This window comes from Lycorma delicatula, chromosome 1 (assembly GCF_047948215.1).
Source record: "Lycorma delicatula isolate Av1 chromosome 1, ASM4794821v1, whole genome shotgun sequence".
NCBI classification, from domain to species: Eukaryota; Metazoa; Arthropoda; class Insecta; order Hemiptera; family Fulgoridae; genus Lycorma; species Lycorma delicatula.
In genome coordinates, this window is record NC_134455.1 from 217,671,816 (window position 1) to 217,688,730 (window position 16,915).

The 16,915-nt window shown below is 27.8% G+C and overlaps 1 protein-coding gene across 10 annotated transcripts in view; it reads left to right on the forward strand.

The window, feature by feature from the left end:
* RhoBTB (Rho-related BTB domain containing) overlaps positions 1 to 16,915 on the forward strand; it is a 276,592-nt gene that overhangs the window by 239,284 nt on the left and 20,393 nt on the right. For 8 of the 10 annotated variants that reach the window (XM_075372467.1, XM_075372538.1, XM_075372529.1 and 5 more), the window contains exons 13-14: positions 1,774 to 1,922; positions 4,400 to 4,639. In XM_075372467.1, coding sequence (XP_075228582.1) covers positions 1,774 to 1,922; positions 4,400 to 4,562 — 312 coding nt within the window. In that variant the 3' untranslated portion in view covers positions 4,563 to 4,639. Of the gene's footprint in view, positions 1 to 1,773; positions 1,923 to 4,399; positions 4,640 to 6,588; positions 6,914 to 12,155; positions 12,278 to 16,915 lie in introns of those variants that run through there. The other 2 variants (XM_075372548.1, XM_075372520.1) reach the window with 2 other exon arrangements.

The following is a 16,915-nucleotide window of genomic DNA, read 5'->3' on the forward strand; positions in this document are numbered from 1 at the left end:
ATTCACCATTGATAGTTTAATTCGCCTCCATATACAAATCTATACAGTTCATGACTAGTTTCCTCAAAGCTCAGGTGAGGGTTTAGTACATTGACATTTACCTTCTAGTTGAGCTCAGAAGGTATGGTATGCCACTGCAAGGTGACTATTGATTGCTGGCACCTCATTTTTAATAACAAACTCCGACGGATTAAGGATTCAGTGTTGCCGTGGGGCTCCTCTTGCAGAAACTCTCGTCGTGAGGAAGTGGTCCTCTGCCGGTTACGGTTGGGATATACGAGGGTCACACACGAATACCTAATGTCAGGAGAAGACCCACCCCTGTGCACACGATGCAACTGCCGCATGACTGTGCACCACATTCTCGTGGACTGCATATGTTATGCGGCATTGCGTCGTCAGTTTAATATACCCAGAAACATCCGTGATATCTTGTGCAATGATAGCGGGATTTTGGAACGGCTGTTTCTTTTTTTGCATAGTACCGGGTTACTGCAAAGGATTTAATATGCTCATATATGTTTTTCTGTAAGGAGAGTTTTTTTAAAATAATTTTAACCTTTATTTTCAATTTGATTTTTTGGTTCTATGTATTTAATTTTACTATCCGGGGAGGGGATTTTTGCACAACCCATCGGAGTTAGGTAAGTTTTTTATACTTTCTTTAATCTATTATTTTAACTTTTATATTTTATCAACTTTGTCTGTGGTGTTATTTTTGAGTTTTATTTTGCCTTCTTGGCTTGTTTTAGTAAATTTTTATTATATGATTAATATTATGTTTACACCTTGTACAGTTTATTATTTTGGAGTTATTTTACCCTTTTACTAATCACTACCGGGTGATGATAACGCCCAGGCGTTTTACACCCACAAACAAAAAAAAACAAAAAAAACAAAAAAACCTCATTTTTATCCTACTTTACAAAAGTCTTAACCACCGCCATTCCTCAGGTAAGGTCTTGGAACATGTAGATCTAAAATATTAGGTATTATTGTAAATTGTTTACTAAAAGATTCCATCAGTGGTAGCTTTCTGTTACTTAATACAAAAAAATATATATCACTTCAAAATATATCAATTTCAGACAAAAATTTTCATTGGTAGCAGATGACTGGAATGTATTGCAAGGACACAGTTTTGCTCTGTAATTCTAAAACTCCCACATCAAGATAACAACATTGCAGAGACCAATTTCTATATTCTTACAGTCTAACCTTGTCAAGTTTATATCTACATCATTTCATTGTTTTATGATAATTAACACACAAATTATGATAATCTAATATTACAGTGTTATTAAATATCACACACATAATCAGAAACCCCTTTTACAGAACAATGAAGGAAGAATAATTTGCTGACAGAATTACCAAAGGATATGAAGCTTGACAGTACCAAATAGATACCTATGAGGGCCGTGGTACTTTTTTGGCCATTGTGAACTTTCTCAAAAAAAAAAATTACATTAGTCAATGAGTTATAATGAACAATATATGTTTTGTGTGTGTGTGTGTGTGTGTGTGTGTGTGTGTGTATGTGTGTGTGTGTGTGCATGTGTGCGTGCGTGTGCATGCACATTGTCTTTAGATGCAAATGTAGTATAAGACTCTAATCAGCATATTAAAAAAAAAAAAAAAAAAACATTGAAATGATAATGTTGTCAAATGTAAAATTATGTTTTGTCAATTATTATAAAATTAAAGTACTACTTATTACTGTAACTATATTTATGATAAATTTTAATGCTGTATGAAATCTATGTATCACAGTTACATAATGCAGATCAGCTGGCGGACTGGTGTATGAATCATCTGTGTGTCAATTATAACAAGCTGTGTAAAATGTCCCCTAAACTTCTAAAGAGCCTTCATCCTGAAAACCAAGAATATCTATCTGAAAATCGTTGGCCACCTGTCTGGTAATTTGTTTATGCTGTTTAACAAATTGTTCTATACACAACTTGTTATTTTTTTTTAATTGTTTGAGTATTTGTAGGTTTATTTTTTTAAGAAGTTATACCAATCTGTTGTTTGTTTATACTTTGACTTTGTTATATAATAATTAATTTTGGAAAAAATATTAAAGCAGTTATTTTCTAAGTATATATTGTGTGCAGTTTTACGTGAAAAATAATTTTTTGTGTTTATTTTTCCTAATTTTATAATTATTTTCTTACTTTTTAAACTAGCCGGAGCCTATTTATATTTAAGCTCTTTCCACGACATAAATAATGAAAGTTAATATAAAATAACTAAGCAGTGATATGCTCTCAGTACATCAGTCACCTGCTCTAAAAAAATTAGGAAAAAAGGAAAAGAATCAAAATATGTAAAATTTCTGTGTTCTCTGAAGGCATGGTAACGTCCCTTCCTTTCTTTCAATCAGGCTTCACATTTTTTCCCATGGTAAAAAATTCCATACCACATTCTCATGAGCAAGCTATTATGTTTTCTGGTAAATTTTATTATCAAAAGAAAGAACAGTAAAAAACCTAACCTTTGTGATGGAGTGATAGTGTCTCTACATTTTAATCAGATGGTCCTGGGTTCAAATATCAGTCATACTTGGCATTATTCATGCACTACAAAGTTTTCATTCCATAATTCCATATATTAAGTTTTCAAGCTTATACAGTAAATTAATCATCTACTAAAGATAAAAAAAAAATTTGTAACATTTTAAAGATCTCTTTACACCCATAAACACAGTACTTTGATTCAGTCTCTAAAACAAAAAATCAAGGGTTCAGGTTATAGAAGAACCACCTAATATAAAACAATTCTAGAAAGTGTAATATAAAATAGCATACTTTAAAAAATACCCAATATTTTAATTCAACCATGTTTTTATAATAAATACTTAGGTATTATGAACGATACATGAGGGTCATCTTAAATTGACTGACGACCACTTTTAAATCGTGAAAACCACTCATAACATTCCGTACGACCCAGAGTATTAGCTCTGTAAGCTTGTTCCAAAAGTTGATGTGAAAGTTTTCCTCAGTTTTATACAAAATTTTACGTTGTATTATTGTTCCTGGAAATCACACTTTACAAAAATCGCTACTACCACTTAAACACGTTGCACTCAAATAAAAATGACACGAAAACTAAATGAGATATCCATAATCCAAGAACAGGTGGTTACAGAGGAGGTTATGCGGAACATAATGCTGCCAGCCGCAAGTCACGAAGATCTCTGTTGGCGCATAATTAAAAATGTTTGGTTATTATCTGAACAGGCCTCGTATAATCCAGCAGCTCAAACATACACATTCACACAATTCTACTTTTACAAAAAGTAAAACTGCTAATTTAAGATATTATATAAATTATTTTATTAATATAACAGAAAGCAAAGTTATTTTGAGTACTTTTTAACAACTGATGGTAAACATATTTTTTCTTGCTGGCGTTTTTCTAATATTAATTATATGAGGCATTCCTTCCATATAACTTCAAAATGACAATATGATATTTTTAATATCTGTTCATATACACTAGAAGTTTATTTTGTATAAATTTCAGTAGATATAAGATATTAAAAATCATAATTCTTAGAAAAATGCCAATTTTGATTCCGGTTATTTTTTTGAAAGAAAGTTTTACATCAACTAATAAGTACCTTATTTTCTACTTATTTCACTACGTACAATAAATAAATTGACAGAATACCAGTTTGTGCATGTTTGTATCTATTTTTAACAATGAACCTTGAAAAAAGTGTAATTTTAATCCCTATGTTTTAACTTAATCTTATATCCTAAATAAAACAAACTAGAACATGTAACATCTCACTTTGTAGTTCTTAATTAATCAAGGTTTCTAAAATAAATAAAAGTTTCTTTTAATTTTTTCTGTAGACCTCAAAATTAGAAATTTTGGTAAAAAAAAAATATATTTTTTTTAATTTGGTGCTGCGATCCTTTTAATGCACATCAATGGGATATTTTATGCAATGAACCTACAATAAAAAATCATCAACAAATGCAGTAATTTATTTATTTGAGATTTAGTTTGAGTTTTTTTACAGTAAGTTTTGGATTTTGAACTACCTCTACTTATGAAGTAGTTTTACTGGACTGTTGGTTAATTTTTAACCAAGTTGCTAATGTGATTAAAATAATGTGAAAAAAGGGTGCTAAATAACTATTTGTTATTTGTCATAATTTGCATGCTGAATTATTATTTAACACTATTATTCTAATATTGTTTTCAGTTTTAGATATTCTTACTAATGACTTTTACTGTATTTTTTTATTTTTATTTTATGATGTAATAATGTTCAACATTGATTATGACTGGTATAAAGGAATTAATTTATTTTTTGATTTATTGTTTTGTTTTTATTATTTTTTTGATTGATTGTTTTTGATTTTTTTTTGTATTTTAGGTATTTGAAGGATTTTGATTATTATGATAAATGTGCAAGTGAACGGGAGAAGGAAGACCGTGTTGTATTTAAAAGAGGTTCGAATGGCAGCGGGTGCCTCTGTTTTTCAGGGGGTCGTGGACGAGGAGCCACAGATCCTCTTGTTGATAGCCTGGCTGCATGACCGCGGCTACCTAGGGCTGTTTTGGCCCTCACCACTTCCATTGCTCTCATACTTATTCTGCTCGGACTCATATTCTGGTTGGTGTTTTGTTAATTATTTCAAGTTTATTTCAATATAGTATTATTGAATATAATCTTTTTTCAATTACTAATATGTTTCTTAGATAAGAATTGATGTGTTTAGTAAAACGATTAGTATGCTAACAGTTAAGTTTATATTCTGAATATACTTTAGTTAGAAAATGCCAATTGTCATATTATTTTATGTAGTATCTGTTCTTAGATTAGAATTGCAGTAGAATTCCTGAATCCATGCATTACCAGAGGCCTGGCAATCTTAAATAAATCCCAAAAAATGCTTGTAAGTATCAAATAGCATAATTATCAATGCCTTCAGTTCCTGATAACCCATAAGCAAATAGTTCACTGCTGGTTTGTAAATTTTGAAAAATTATTTTGTGGAATGAAGAAAACGGAAGTCAAACGTGTGAGATCGTAATGATATCACTTTGTCGTGTAACTGACAAATGTAACTGCTAATAAAAACGATATTAATGATGATACAATTATAAATGTTTACAGATATACTGCAAACATTTTCTGTCTTGTGCTAAAAAATACAATGAATTTTTTTTTTTGAACACCTTTTGCCAAGTTTTGAGTAGTATTTAGCAGATGATCTTGATTTTTTTGTTTAGTGTAATTTTTTTTTAAGATTATTATTTATTCATAATTTTTACAATGGGTGAGCCATTATGAATTTTATTAAAACCATATTTTCACAGAATGTTTTTACATATGAAGGTAAAAGTATTGGATCCTCTTTTTTCATAATGCTGAAGCTGTTTTATAATATAATTTATTTGCATTTTACTTTGTAATTGATTTAATAAAATTATTAAATACATGTTTGCATTTTAAACTTTTTAACTTTTAAAAAGAACTTTGAAATTATTTAGTCTGCATGAATTATTGGAGTTGATTTGTTACTTCTATTACTTCTGTATTTTTAATGTCAGTAATACTTTTTTATAATTTATGAATTATAAAAAAATCACACACAATCTGATAATAATCAATGAAAAATTTCACTCATAATGTGTGTGTTTTCAAGAGGTGTTATCAAAATATTATGAGACTAGACCTATAAAAATTTACCTTCTGATTTAAATTTCATTATACTCCTTTGAAATTGCCTTCTTGTGAAGCTCTACATTGGATCTTCATTTCACTGTTACAATGTTCTGAGGAAGTTCTATTTTTTAATCTTGTCAGTTATTTTTCACCACTCACACACAGGATCTCCTACATAGTGGTAAAAATTTAACCCTTCTGCTTGAATCTCATTTTGGGGAAAGAAACAAGTTTTAGGGTTCAAATCTAGGAAATATGTGGGTATTTATCAAGTTGTTGCAGTCAGAAAAACTGATTAATTTTGTAAGCTGTGTGGGAGAACATTGCTGTGAAGGAGCACCTAGGTGTCTTTGTTCCACATTCTAAATTCTTTGTCCTGAATGTCCTCCCACAGATGCCTTAGAACATTACAGCAGAACTCAGCATTCGAAGGCTTACTGTTGAGCATGAATTCACAATTCGTAGCTTCTCATAAGTCAAAGAAAGAAAACAATGCTTTTGTTTGTCCTTTAAACCTGTCCCACCTTCCTGACTTGCATGGTCGTCATAAGATGTTGATGATTGAGAAGTTATGAACATTGAATTTCATATTAATGTTATTGGCTTGCTGGATCATTTCATAGTAGATTTTCAGATTTGATGCAGAATGTGTGATGAAATCTCTTTACAGTCTAATAAAATTGTAATTCCATTCATGTACATGGTCAGAAAAATGGTTGTTACACAGATCTTTTTGTGCATGAAATCACTTTGCATACTGATCTATGAAGTTGCTGCTGCTTGCATATGTCCAAGCTACTCTGAATTTTTATAGGGCTACTCTCAGAATTTTTGATTTGCACTTTATAAATGTGTAGGTATATATAAAGGTTCACTAATAACTATGGTTTCAGGTATTTGCGGTAGGTGTTTGAATGTATCACCTGCAGATACAGGGGGACTACTGAATTGAAAGTTTAGCTCTGCTATATTCAATTATGTAACTTAATAATTGCATGGTAATTCTAAGTAGGCCACACAAGTGAGTTTCAGACACCACCATTGAAAACTGACAGAAATTTTAATTACTTTTATGTTTGTGTATTAGCAATGTTGTGCTTCATATAGTTGCCTTGGATTTGTACATAAATTGAAGTTTTATCATTGGATATTTTAAAATGACATTCACTATAGAATAGCATTAAAATTTTTTCTTCTGTCTTTTTGTTGTATTATTTTTCACTGATACTCATGTTTTACATGTGTTTGCAAATGGCAAATAAATGATTTTATTAAAAAATAATTATACTTTTCCTTTGTGATTTATTAAGAAAACATACATTTAGATGTGATAATAATACTATTTTTTCTACGGCTGTATTTTCACAGCTGGAATCTGTATCATAATGGAGAGTCATTATGAAACAGATTTTTATTATGATACAGTGTTTAAAAGTCTGTTCTTTTCAACTACTGATAAATCAGAAGCAGTAATTGTTTAATGTATCAGTTGTGATTTTAATCTGATTTAGTAGTTAGTAAGCAGAAGTTAATTTGAAAGTAAACCAATAGGTATAAGTTTCTATAGAAGTTGTTTACCTTTTTTGTTAATTATGTCAGATTCTGAAGAAGCAGCACCTTTAACACCTATCTATATTAAAGAAAAGGCAGAACTTATGGCTACCTATATTGCCATAAAAATGCATTGTTTAATATATTTTTTGAAAAATTGAAAAATATATTCTGTAAACCATATATTCTACTATAATTTAAATCAATAATCCCAATATTTTCTCAGCCATAGAAAAAAGACGGTATGCAGCTCTCTATTATGGCCATTAGTGCACTCTTGCAAAGTTAACTACACAAGCCGTAGAAAATGTTGTAACTTGCTTCACAGTTATGAGTTAATAGCTATCACTATAGGCTTGTTGAAAAATGTACTTTTATAAATATTCTTTCATATTAAATTATTTTAACAAATTATCTTTATTTATTTACTTCTTATTTATTCACTCAGCAGGATTTTCCCAATTATAGAAATTATTACTTTTTACAATAAGGATGAACTGATGAAATTTCCAGACACTTGCTGGAAATCGAACCCAGGACTGATAAAATGTATAGGCTGTTTGCTGATCACTATAGCAGTTGGCTGGCCAACTAATAAGTAATAAATATTTAAATACATTGAATTAAACATTAAGCTTTTAAACAAATATTTAAAAGATTGAATTAAATAAGGTGTATGAAAATATTTTTAATTAAAAGAGTATGCTAGCATAGTTGTGTTGTTTAAAAGAAAAACATTTAAGTATAGTTGTTTGCTTCGTGGTTTATGTTTTCATTGTTTATGTTAAATAAATTACTGTTGTTTTCTTGAATACTTCCTATATCATGTCCTAATACATCCTATATTTTGAGATCTGACAAATGGAAAAAAAATTTTTATAGTATTGAGTACATATTTAATACTAAGAAAAAGTTAACAAAAATGTAATAGACTCTTTAAATCTTTGAACACGTGAATTATATTTCATATATTTACTTTTTATTAGATTCAGCATAATTTGTTTATTATAGATAAGTTATTATATAGCATGAGTATTAAAAAATTCATATTTTTTTCCTTTTCTATTTTGGTTCTCAGAAGGATCTTAAATTCTATAACATGATAAATATGATTTATTTGATTATTGTATTATGTTTACCTTAAAGTACATTTTAAAGAAAATAAAAATTTTGTAATAACCATGATATGGTACTTACTATATTTTGGTCTTCATAGCTCATCTTATTATTGGTTGAATGATATCTACATAACTTTACCAAAAGAAAACAAGCTTTTTCTGGAGGGAAGGTTTTTTAAAATTCAATCTCTCCTGAGAATACTTTAATTAATAGCAAGTTGTTGATAATCATGAGAAAAGGGATAAGGATGTTTTTTTTACAAAGTAAAGAACAACTTGCAACAAGTTAAAAATTGACCACAACGAACAATTTTAATGCAAAGCATTTTAAAATCACAATCCTAACATACATAAATATTAAGATATGAAATATGTAAACATAAATTTGAAAAACTCATTAAATGATCACTGATCAAATATACTCTTTTACTTTTTTTCTGTGGTCAGTCATTTGTATGGTTTGATGCAGCTCTTTAAGATTCCCTATCTAATGCCAGTTGTTTCATTTCAATATACCCCCTACATCCCATATCGCTAACAGTTTGCTTGGTTTTACATATTCCAAAGTTGCCTGCCTGCACAATTTTTCCCATCTACCTGTCCCTCCAATATCAAAGCAACTATTACAGGATGCCTTAGTATGTGACCTATAAGTCTGTCTCTTCTTTTAACTACATTTTTCCAAATTCTTCTTTCTTCATCAATTTGCTGCAACACCTCTTTATTTGCCACTTTATCCACCTATCTGATTTTTAACATTCTCCTGTAGCACCACATTTCAAAAGCTTCTTATTTTTTCTTCTCAGGTACTCCGATCATCAAAGTTTCACTTCCATATAAGCTACGCTCTAAACATATACTTTCAAAAATGTTTTCTTGATGTTTAAATTAATTTTTGATGTAAGTAAATTATATTTCTGACTGAAAACTCATTTCATCTCTGCTATTCGATATTTTATATCACTCCTGCTTTGTCCATCTTTAGTAATTCTACTTCCCAAATAACAAAATTCTTCTACCTCCATAGTCTTTTCACATCCTATTTTTATATTCAGTGGTCCATTTACATTATTTCTACTACATTTCACTACTTTCATTTTGCTCTTATTTATTTTCATGCAGTAGTTCTTGTGTAGGACTTCATCCATGCCATTCATTGTTCCTTCTAAATTTCCCAAAATTGGGATTGTTATTTCTCAACCATGTTAATGCGTTGAGTACTTTTCTCATATCGACTAATTTCTCCCAAGTAACATTTGATGTAGTAGGCAATCCTCTTACTAAAATATAAAATTCTGGGTCGGATGGATAGGTTGATAAGGTTGAAAAATTTTTTCAGTTGTTTCTACCTTTGACATTACGTTCTACCTTTGACTTTAGAAATCATCTGTAATCAAGGCAAATTTTTTTTATTGAGAAAAGAATTTTTTTTTTTGATAGGAGAATATCTTCCATGTCATCATGATGTAATGTAGTAGTGAGGAAATCGTTCTCAATTTTCAAAATAGATTATTCACTTATCAATATATCAAAAATAAAAGTAACTGGTAAATAAACTTAGAATGCCTCAATAAGATCTCTTGAAACCTGGAGCTAGTATAATTTGATTGCTTCAACTGGAATAAATTTTGAAGATTTTGGAGCAAAGTATCAATGCTTCAATGAGAATCTGCTGAAAATCTCAGAGCATTGATTATTATCCTTAAACAAGAATTCATACACGAAACCGAGAAGTTTTACGACCGCTTTGCGTAATACGTATAGAAAATACGTGAAGCAAAAATTTAGCTAATACTGCAAGCTGAAAAAAAAAGAAAAATTGTGTTGAAACAAAATATAATTTTTAAGATGATAAAGTAATGCTTTTCTAATTTTGAAATTAGACACAAAAGTATTTTTATTCTTTAAATAATTAGAAATATCAAAAACTTTATTGAATTTTTTTGACTAACAAATGCTTAAGATATACCAGAAAAAAGTCAATTCATCTTCAATGAAGTTTTGAGGAAGATTAAATTTTTAGAATGTTCTTAGTTAAGCAATATATCATGAGTATTCCGAAATTATTATGAAAGTTATCAAGCATTTATTTATTCAAAATGAAACCATTACAATTGTAAAATTTACAATCACATTCAGACTTTTTTTAACCATGATAAATAATATCTATTGATGACTAAAAAAATGATAAAATCATGTTATTTGCTAGAATGTATTTCATTTTATAATTATGTTTTTTTAAGAATGTGTTTTAGTTTAGCCTTATATCACTAAATTGATTTTTAAAATTTTAATCAAGTTTTTACTTGAAAAAATATGAATTGAACGTATATCAACCATATCAACCTAATAAAAACCTAATTAAAATACATTAAATATTACTCATTGTTAATATTTACTTATTTATTCAAAGGTAAAAACTTCAAATGATAGGTTATGTTGCACTGAAGCTATTATTAAAAAGTATTTTTGTTTTGTGTTAATATTATTAAGAATGAGAGTATCAGAATTATAATTCAAATTACCTATGAAACTAATACTATGTAGCTGATAATCAAGTTGAAAAGATTTTACCAAATGCACTGAAAAAAAATTTAACCTAAGTTAAAGAGAAAGATTCCACTCAAGTAGAACAGCAAGAAAATACTAAATCTGAAATCATGCGATTGGTTGATTGGACGATATATCAAGTCTAGTCAATAACTATTCATCTGTTAATAATAAGATTCTTCTTATTTTTATGAAAAAACAACTTTAAAATTCTCGTCAAATAAAGCACTCCATCTTCATGAATGAAAATCTTTTTTTCATTTTTTTTGCAAAAATATGTCCTTCCATATAACTAATATATATTCCGAATATGAGCTAAATTGGACCATAAATACAATTTTTCAAAATATCACAACCCCATCAACACCAATAGTTCTAATTGTAGAATAAAAATTTTACCAATTTTTTTCTGTTTTATTTATTGCTTTTTTAATAAACTAGTATAATCACTTTTAAATTTTATTATTTCAAGTATACACTACCTAGTACTATCAAGTACTGCTATCTAGCGACTCGATTCGTAAACAGGTTAGGAAAAAACTCAGGGTTAGAAGAAGAAAAATTTCTGCGATGATATCTAGCTTTATTTCATCAAAATTATTTTTTTAATATTTTAAAAAATTTCAAACTTTTGAAATGTCAATTTGTGGGTTGGTCAGACTAAATAAGTCTTCAGTGTTTTTGTTGTCGGACAAACTCTCGGCGGCATCATTCTACCGAATGAATTGATTAGTAGAAAAATGGGTAATTTTCATCACCCATATTTTTTAATATTTATGTATTCATTTAAGATTACTAAAAATTAAAATCAGTTAGTTACATACTATGATAAAATTCAATAGTTGAATTTTTTATTAACTTTGTTTAAATGGCAAACCTAAATGGGATCAAACCCAAAACCTAAAAATAACAGAATCATCATTGTCATTGTTTACAATAATGCAGTTTATTTGAAGAACTTGTATTTTACTTTTGTTTTGGTACATTTGTTGTCTACATACCACTGCTAAACAGTTGGAATTAGTACTATTATTTAAAACATGGTCTTCTATGTTAAAAAAACTACTTTTATTTATATTTGGGAGTCGGCCTATTTGTTTATTTATTTGTGTTTTTTAGACTCATCAATCAGTTGAACAGTTTGATGGTATTTTGTGTATCTTTCTGTTCTGATCATTTATATAAATCTGGGATCTATAAATCTAGATAATTTATAAAAATGATGAAGAACGTTGTTTCAGTGACAAAGGGAATGCTGATTGTAACATTCTTTTTGACTTGGAAATTTTTCCTGAAACTGTAAGCTGTATTCTTCATTAGTATTAATTGATCTTAGTTGACCATCCATCAAATTTATGCCATCAAAGCAACAGTAATGTTATGAAAATTTAAAATTTAGTAGATGTTATTATTCAATAGATGTTTGGCTGTTTCTTTGAACATTTCTTAAATAGTAAAAGGTCTAAATATCTATAATTCTGTTTAAAACTGCGTTTTTTTTAAATAAGTAAAAGGTATTATATTCTTATTTTGTGGTGTAATTTTTATTATACTTTGTCAGTGTTGAGTAAAGTATTTCATTTGCCGATAATAATTTATGTATTTTTTTCAGTTTTATCATTTATTGACAACTTTCTAATTAAAGATTAGAGATAATTTTTTATTGCCAATATTGTTCTTAAGTTTTACTGGTTTGATTTTCTTCTTATTCATTTAACATTAAATATAAGCTTAATGTACAATCAAAATCCAAACATATGTTACATTGAAAATCAATTAAACATGTTAACTTTTTGTTACTGTTTGATATTATGTCAGTTAATTAGAATAAGTGAGTTTTTCAATTTCTATACAGAATATATTTATTGATGTACATTCATTCACTTTAGTTATGCAATATAATTTTGTCATAAATATATTTCGTTATATTAATTATTTAATATTATTTAAGAATAACTAGTAATGAAAAAGATAAAATACAGATTTTGTTAATTCAGGTACATTATTAGTTTCTAATGTCATTACTAAAAGTTAAATAATAATTCATCTGTTATTCAGGTAGAGGTATTTTCTATTATTAAAATGTAAAATAATCAGTTAATAAAGTACGTCCCAGAACTGTATCTGCAATATTTTTTTGAGAAATCTGCGGTGAAAACCAATAAATTGGAATAAAAAACCCTGTTTTTTATGTTAGATGTAAAGTAACTTTGTTAAATGGGTAATAAACACATAAAAATAATACCATGAAATATAATATAATCATGAAATAATACCTATTCTACTAATGAAAATAATGGAAAAAGTTCATATGTCTAAAATGCTTTTTTTTTTACGAGTTATGGCTAGTGAAAGATTTTGCTCAGATTTCAGCTACCACAGTGAAACTAAGTTGTACTGAAATTTTTAGGAAGTTAACTAATAGGCAAAATTAATGATTTATTAGGAATTTTGACCTAAAAAGTTGAATAAAATAGGTCCCAGAACCGTACCTGGAGTAATGTTTGAGAAATCTGGGGTGAAAACCAATTAATTAGGGGTAAAGAACCTCCTGTTCTTTATGTTTGATGTACAATATCTTTGTAGAATGGGTGGTAAACACATAAAACTTTTAAACAAAACTTGCGGAGAATTAGCACAGTGGTCAGTATGTTAATTAGTAGAGTATGTCTCGTTTTAGTCGCCTTTCCCATTTAGTCAAGGAGTTCTGCCCATTGATTCATCCTGTTCATTATCTTCATGATTGGAAGAATAATACTGATAACAGTTTATTAAAGTATATAGATGTTACAAAAAAAGTTTCTTTAAAAGAAACTATGTTACAAAAGACAGAATAAAAAAAACTATAGTAACTTTTCCTCTCAAAAGTACATTGAATTTTGACAAGGAAAAATTCAAAATTTCACTTTTGAATTTTAATACAAATGTATCTTGATCATTTGTATTATATAATCATATGGGGCTAATACAAATGTATCTTGATCATTTTAAAGCCATGTGATGCTCTTGGAAACAAACAGACAGAACCTACCACACACTTTCACATTCATATATTTCACATACATATATATATGTGTGAAATATATATATATATATATATATATATATATAAATGAATATAAAGGATAGTAATTTTTTCAGATTATTGCTTAACAAGTATAGTTAAAAAACAACTACCAAGTACATAATACATTATAATGACAGTAAAATATAATTATTATAATTTAAAGATGTGGCTGAAACTCACTTACAGATTTTATATGTTTTTTATTTTTTACTGCCAATGAAAGAATTTTATGATAATTTTCTATTTTACCTATTTATATAATAGTGGAGTGCCATTAGACCTAAAAGTTTAGTTTCATAGTAATTCCTCTGTGAATGAAATTGACTGAAACCTGCTGTGAATTAAAAAATGAACAAATTAAAAGTATATCTCTTAGTCTACTCTCTTCATACTTATTTCATTTATAACATCAAGCCTGACAACATTTCAGCTGAACAGGTAAAAAAAAAATTAACATGAAGGCAACTCATTTACAAAGTCATATACTCATTTACAAATTTGCTTACAACTGAATTACGTAGTTAAGTGCCATCTGTACTGTAATGGGATTAATTTGAAAAATTATGGTTTTGTTTTTTTTAATCATAATATTATAGCTAATACTATGAAGGATCTAGTGATCCTTCAGATTTATAGGCAAAACAGGAAGCATCGCTGATATAAGATAATTCTATTTATACTGTATTAAATTGTTGATAATGTCTATACCATTATCTAGAAACCTGGTGTTATCAACATGACAGAAAACTAAAAAAAATTTTTATCTGCAACTTATATACATGCCCAAACGAAAATTGTCAGAATGGAAAGAGACCCAGTTTTAGGAACACAGGCATGGAGAGGCTCTACCCAAATATAGTTTATATTTTAATTAAAAATAGTTATTTTATTTAATAATTATTTATGTATGATTACTGCAGATACCCAATAAAGATATAGTATTAAAAATTAGAAATTGAATAAGAATTAAAGTAAATTTATTCTCAGAATAATTCATAAATCCACGATAATACATCAATATAAGTGTCTCATCATGGAGAACTAACTGTATTGATTCTGAAAACATTTTATGATTCTACTTTTCAGTAGCCTCACCCCTTATGTTCAGGAAAGTTTGACAAGATACTGTATATGAATCAGGATTAAAAACATAAAATTTCTGATAATATGGTGTACATTAACAACCAGTATTAACTTAATACTGGCATAATAGTGTTTGTTTATCAGTATTTTCCTTCAACAAATGAAACTACCCTTTTTAACTACTTTTAACCTAATGTTTTACCAATGTCAGAATTGCAGAATAAATTCTATTAAATATATCCTATCAACTGACTAATATGAAATATTTACACATGATCGCTTTTAAATATCATTGAAAACAAAAGAACTGATTAGATGTTGCTAAATTGAAGTCAAATTGCCATTGTAAAATTTTGTTCTTACTCAAATGTTTTGTAAAATATAAACCAGATATGTATTTATTTTATGTACAATTCATGCTATATTATGTTTATAATGCCTTACTGCTTAGAATGCTTTATTCTGTTTAGTACCTTATCTGTTTTTAGAAAGACAATTCAATAGGAACGAAATATGCAAAGTATCTGCTTTTCCACTTGTAAAGTAAGTTGTGTGAAATTTGAGTCGGTCAGATGAAAGTTTAATGTCCTACTCTTTTTCAAAATATTAGTGCCAGGAATTAAATTAAGCCAAAGCTAAAGTCTTATTGCACTCTACTATAATTACTTATTATATTTTAATTGTTATGTCTCATTCTTTAAAAATCTTTAGCTCTTCATATTGTAAATTGATCTGTACATTCAGTAACTTGGTTCTATGCATCTTTTTAAATTATTCATGTATTTTTTTTTCATTCTGTACTTCTTAGTTTGCTTTCTTTTTATCTTTGTTATATCGTTATTATTTTATTTTTTTTTACTGCACCATATGATGATTGCATGAATGATTTGCTTATATTTGTACTTCATTTAACATTTTCTGTTTTTTATTTAGTGTCCTAAACAATATATACCTCCGTTGTGAATGAGAAATATTTCTCAGATGCGTAAATTACAGTATACAAATTTCATTAATCCTTGTTAGAACCATATGTATACTTCTATTGATTGTTATAACATATTAATTTATATACTTTCTGACTGTACCTAACATTATTTTACAGGTAAAATACTAAATAAAAAATATAAAGCAGTTATAATGCAATAATTCAGCCATTATAAAATAAATTTGATTTTTTAATGTTCTTATGATTAATTCTTTAGTTTTGTTCTAATCTAATTTAATCTTTGGCAATTAAAGAAATTAAGATTTTATTGTGACTAAATAATTTAGCAAAATGATGAAATTGAAGAGTAAAACAAACAAAAAGCAATTTTTTTTAAATGATAAAATTTAAAAAAATAAAGAAGTGTAATGCTCTTTAATTTTAAGAAAATTCTGATACTGTTACATTTACTGTTTTAAGTTATTTAATGCTTTGAAACTTCCTATTAACATATTGTGAAAGTAGTACAAACTTAGCTTAACAGCATGCTATCTGTTAGATAAAATGTTTAGGTTTATGTTCATTACAGACCATATTAAAAAAAACACTGTAATGAATATATTAAAAACATCATCTAGGTTCTGCTTTGAATTAGTTCATAGTTATTATTTCTATGAATTTCTATTAAGCATTAGTTATTATTTCTACCACCAGAGTGCAGCTTTGATAAAATAGAGGCTTATTTTGTCTGGTAATTAAAATGTCTGGCAATGGAGCGAAACTTATGTCTTCTAAAATAAGATATATTTTAATATTTTCACTTATTGTTATAAATGCAGTTAAATAAAATAATTTAGTAAAATGTATACTTGATTAAGACAGATTGGTTTTAGAACATTAGTCTGTTACAATTTTGTGAATAATCT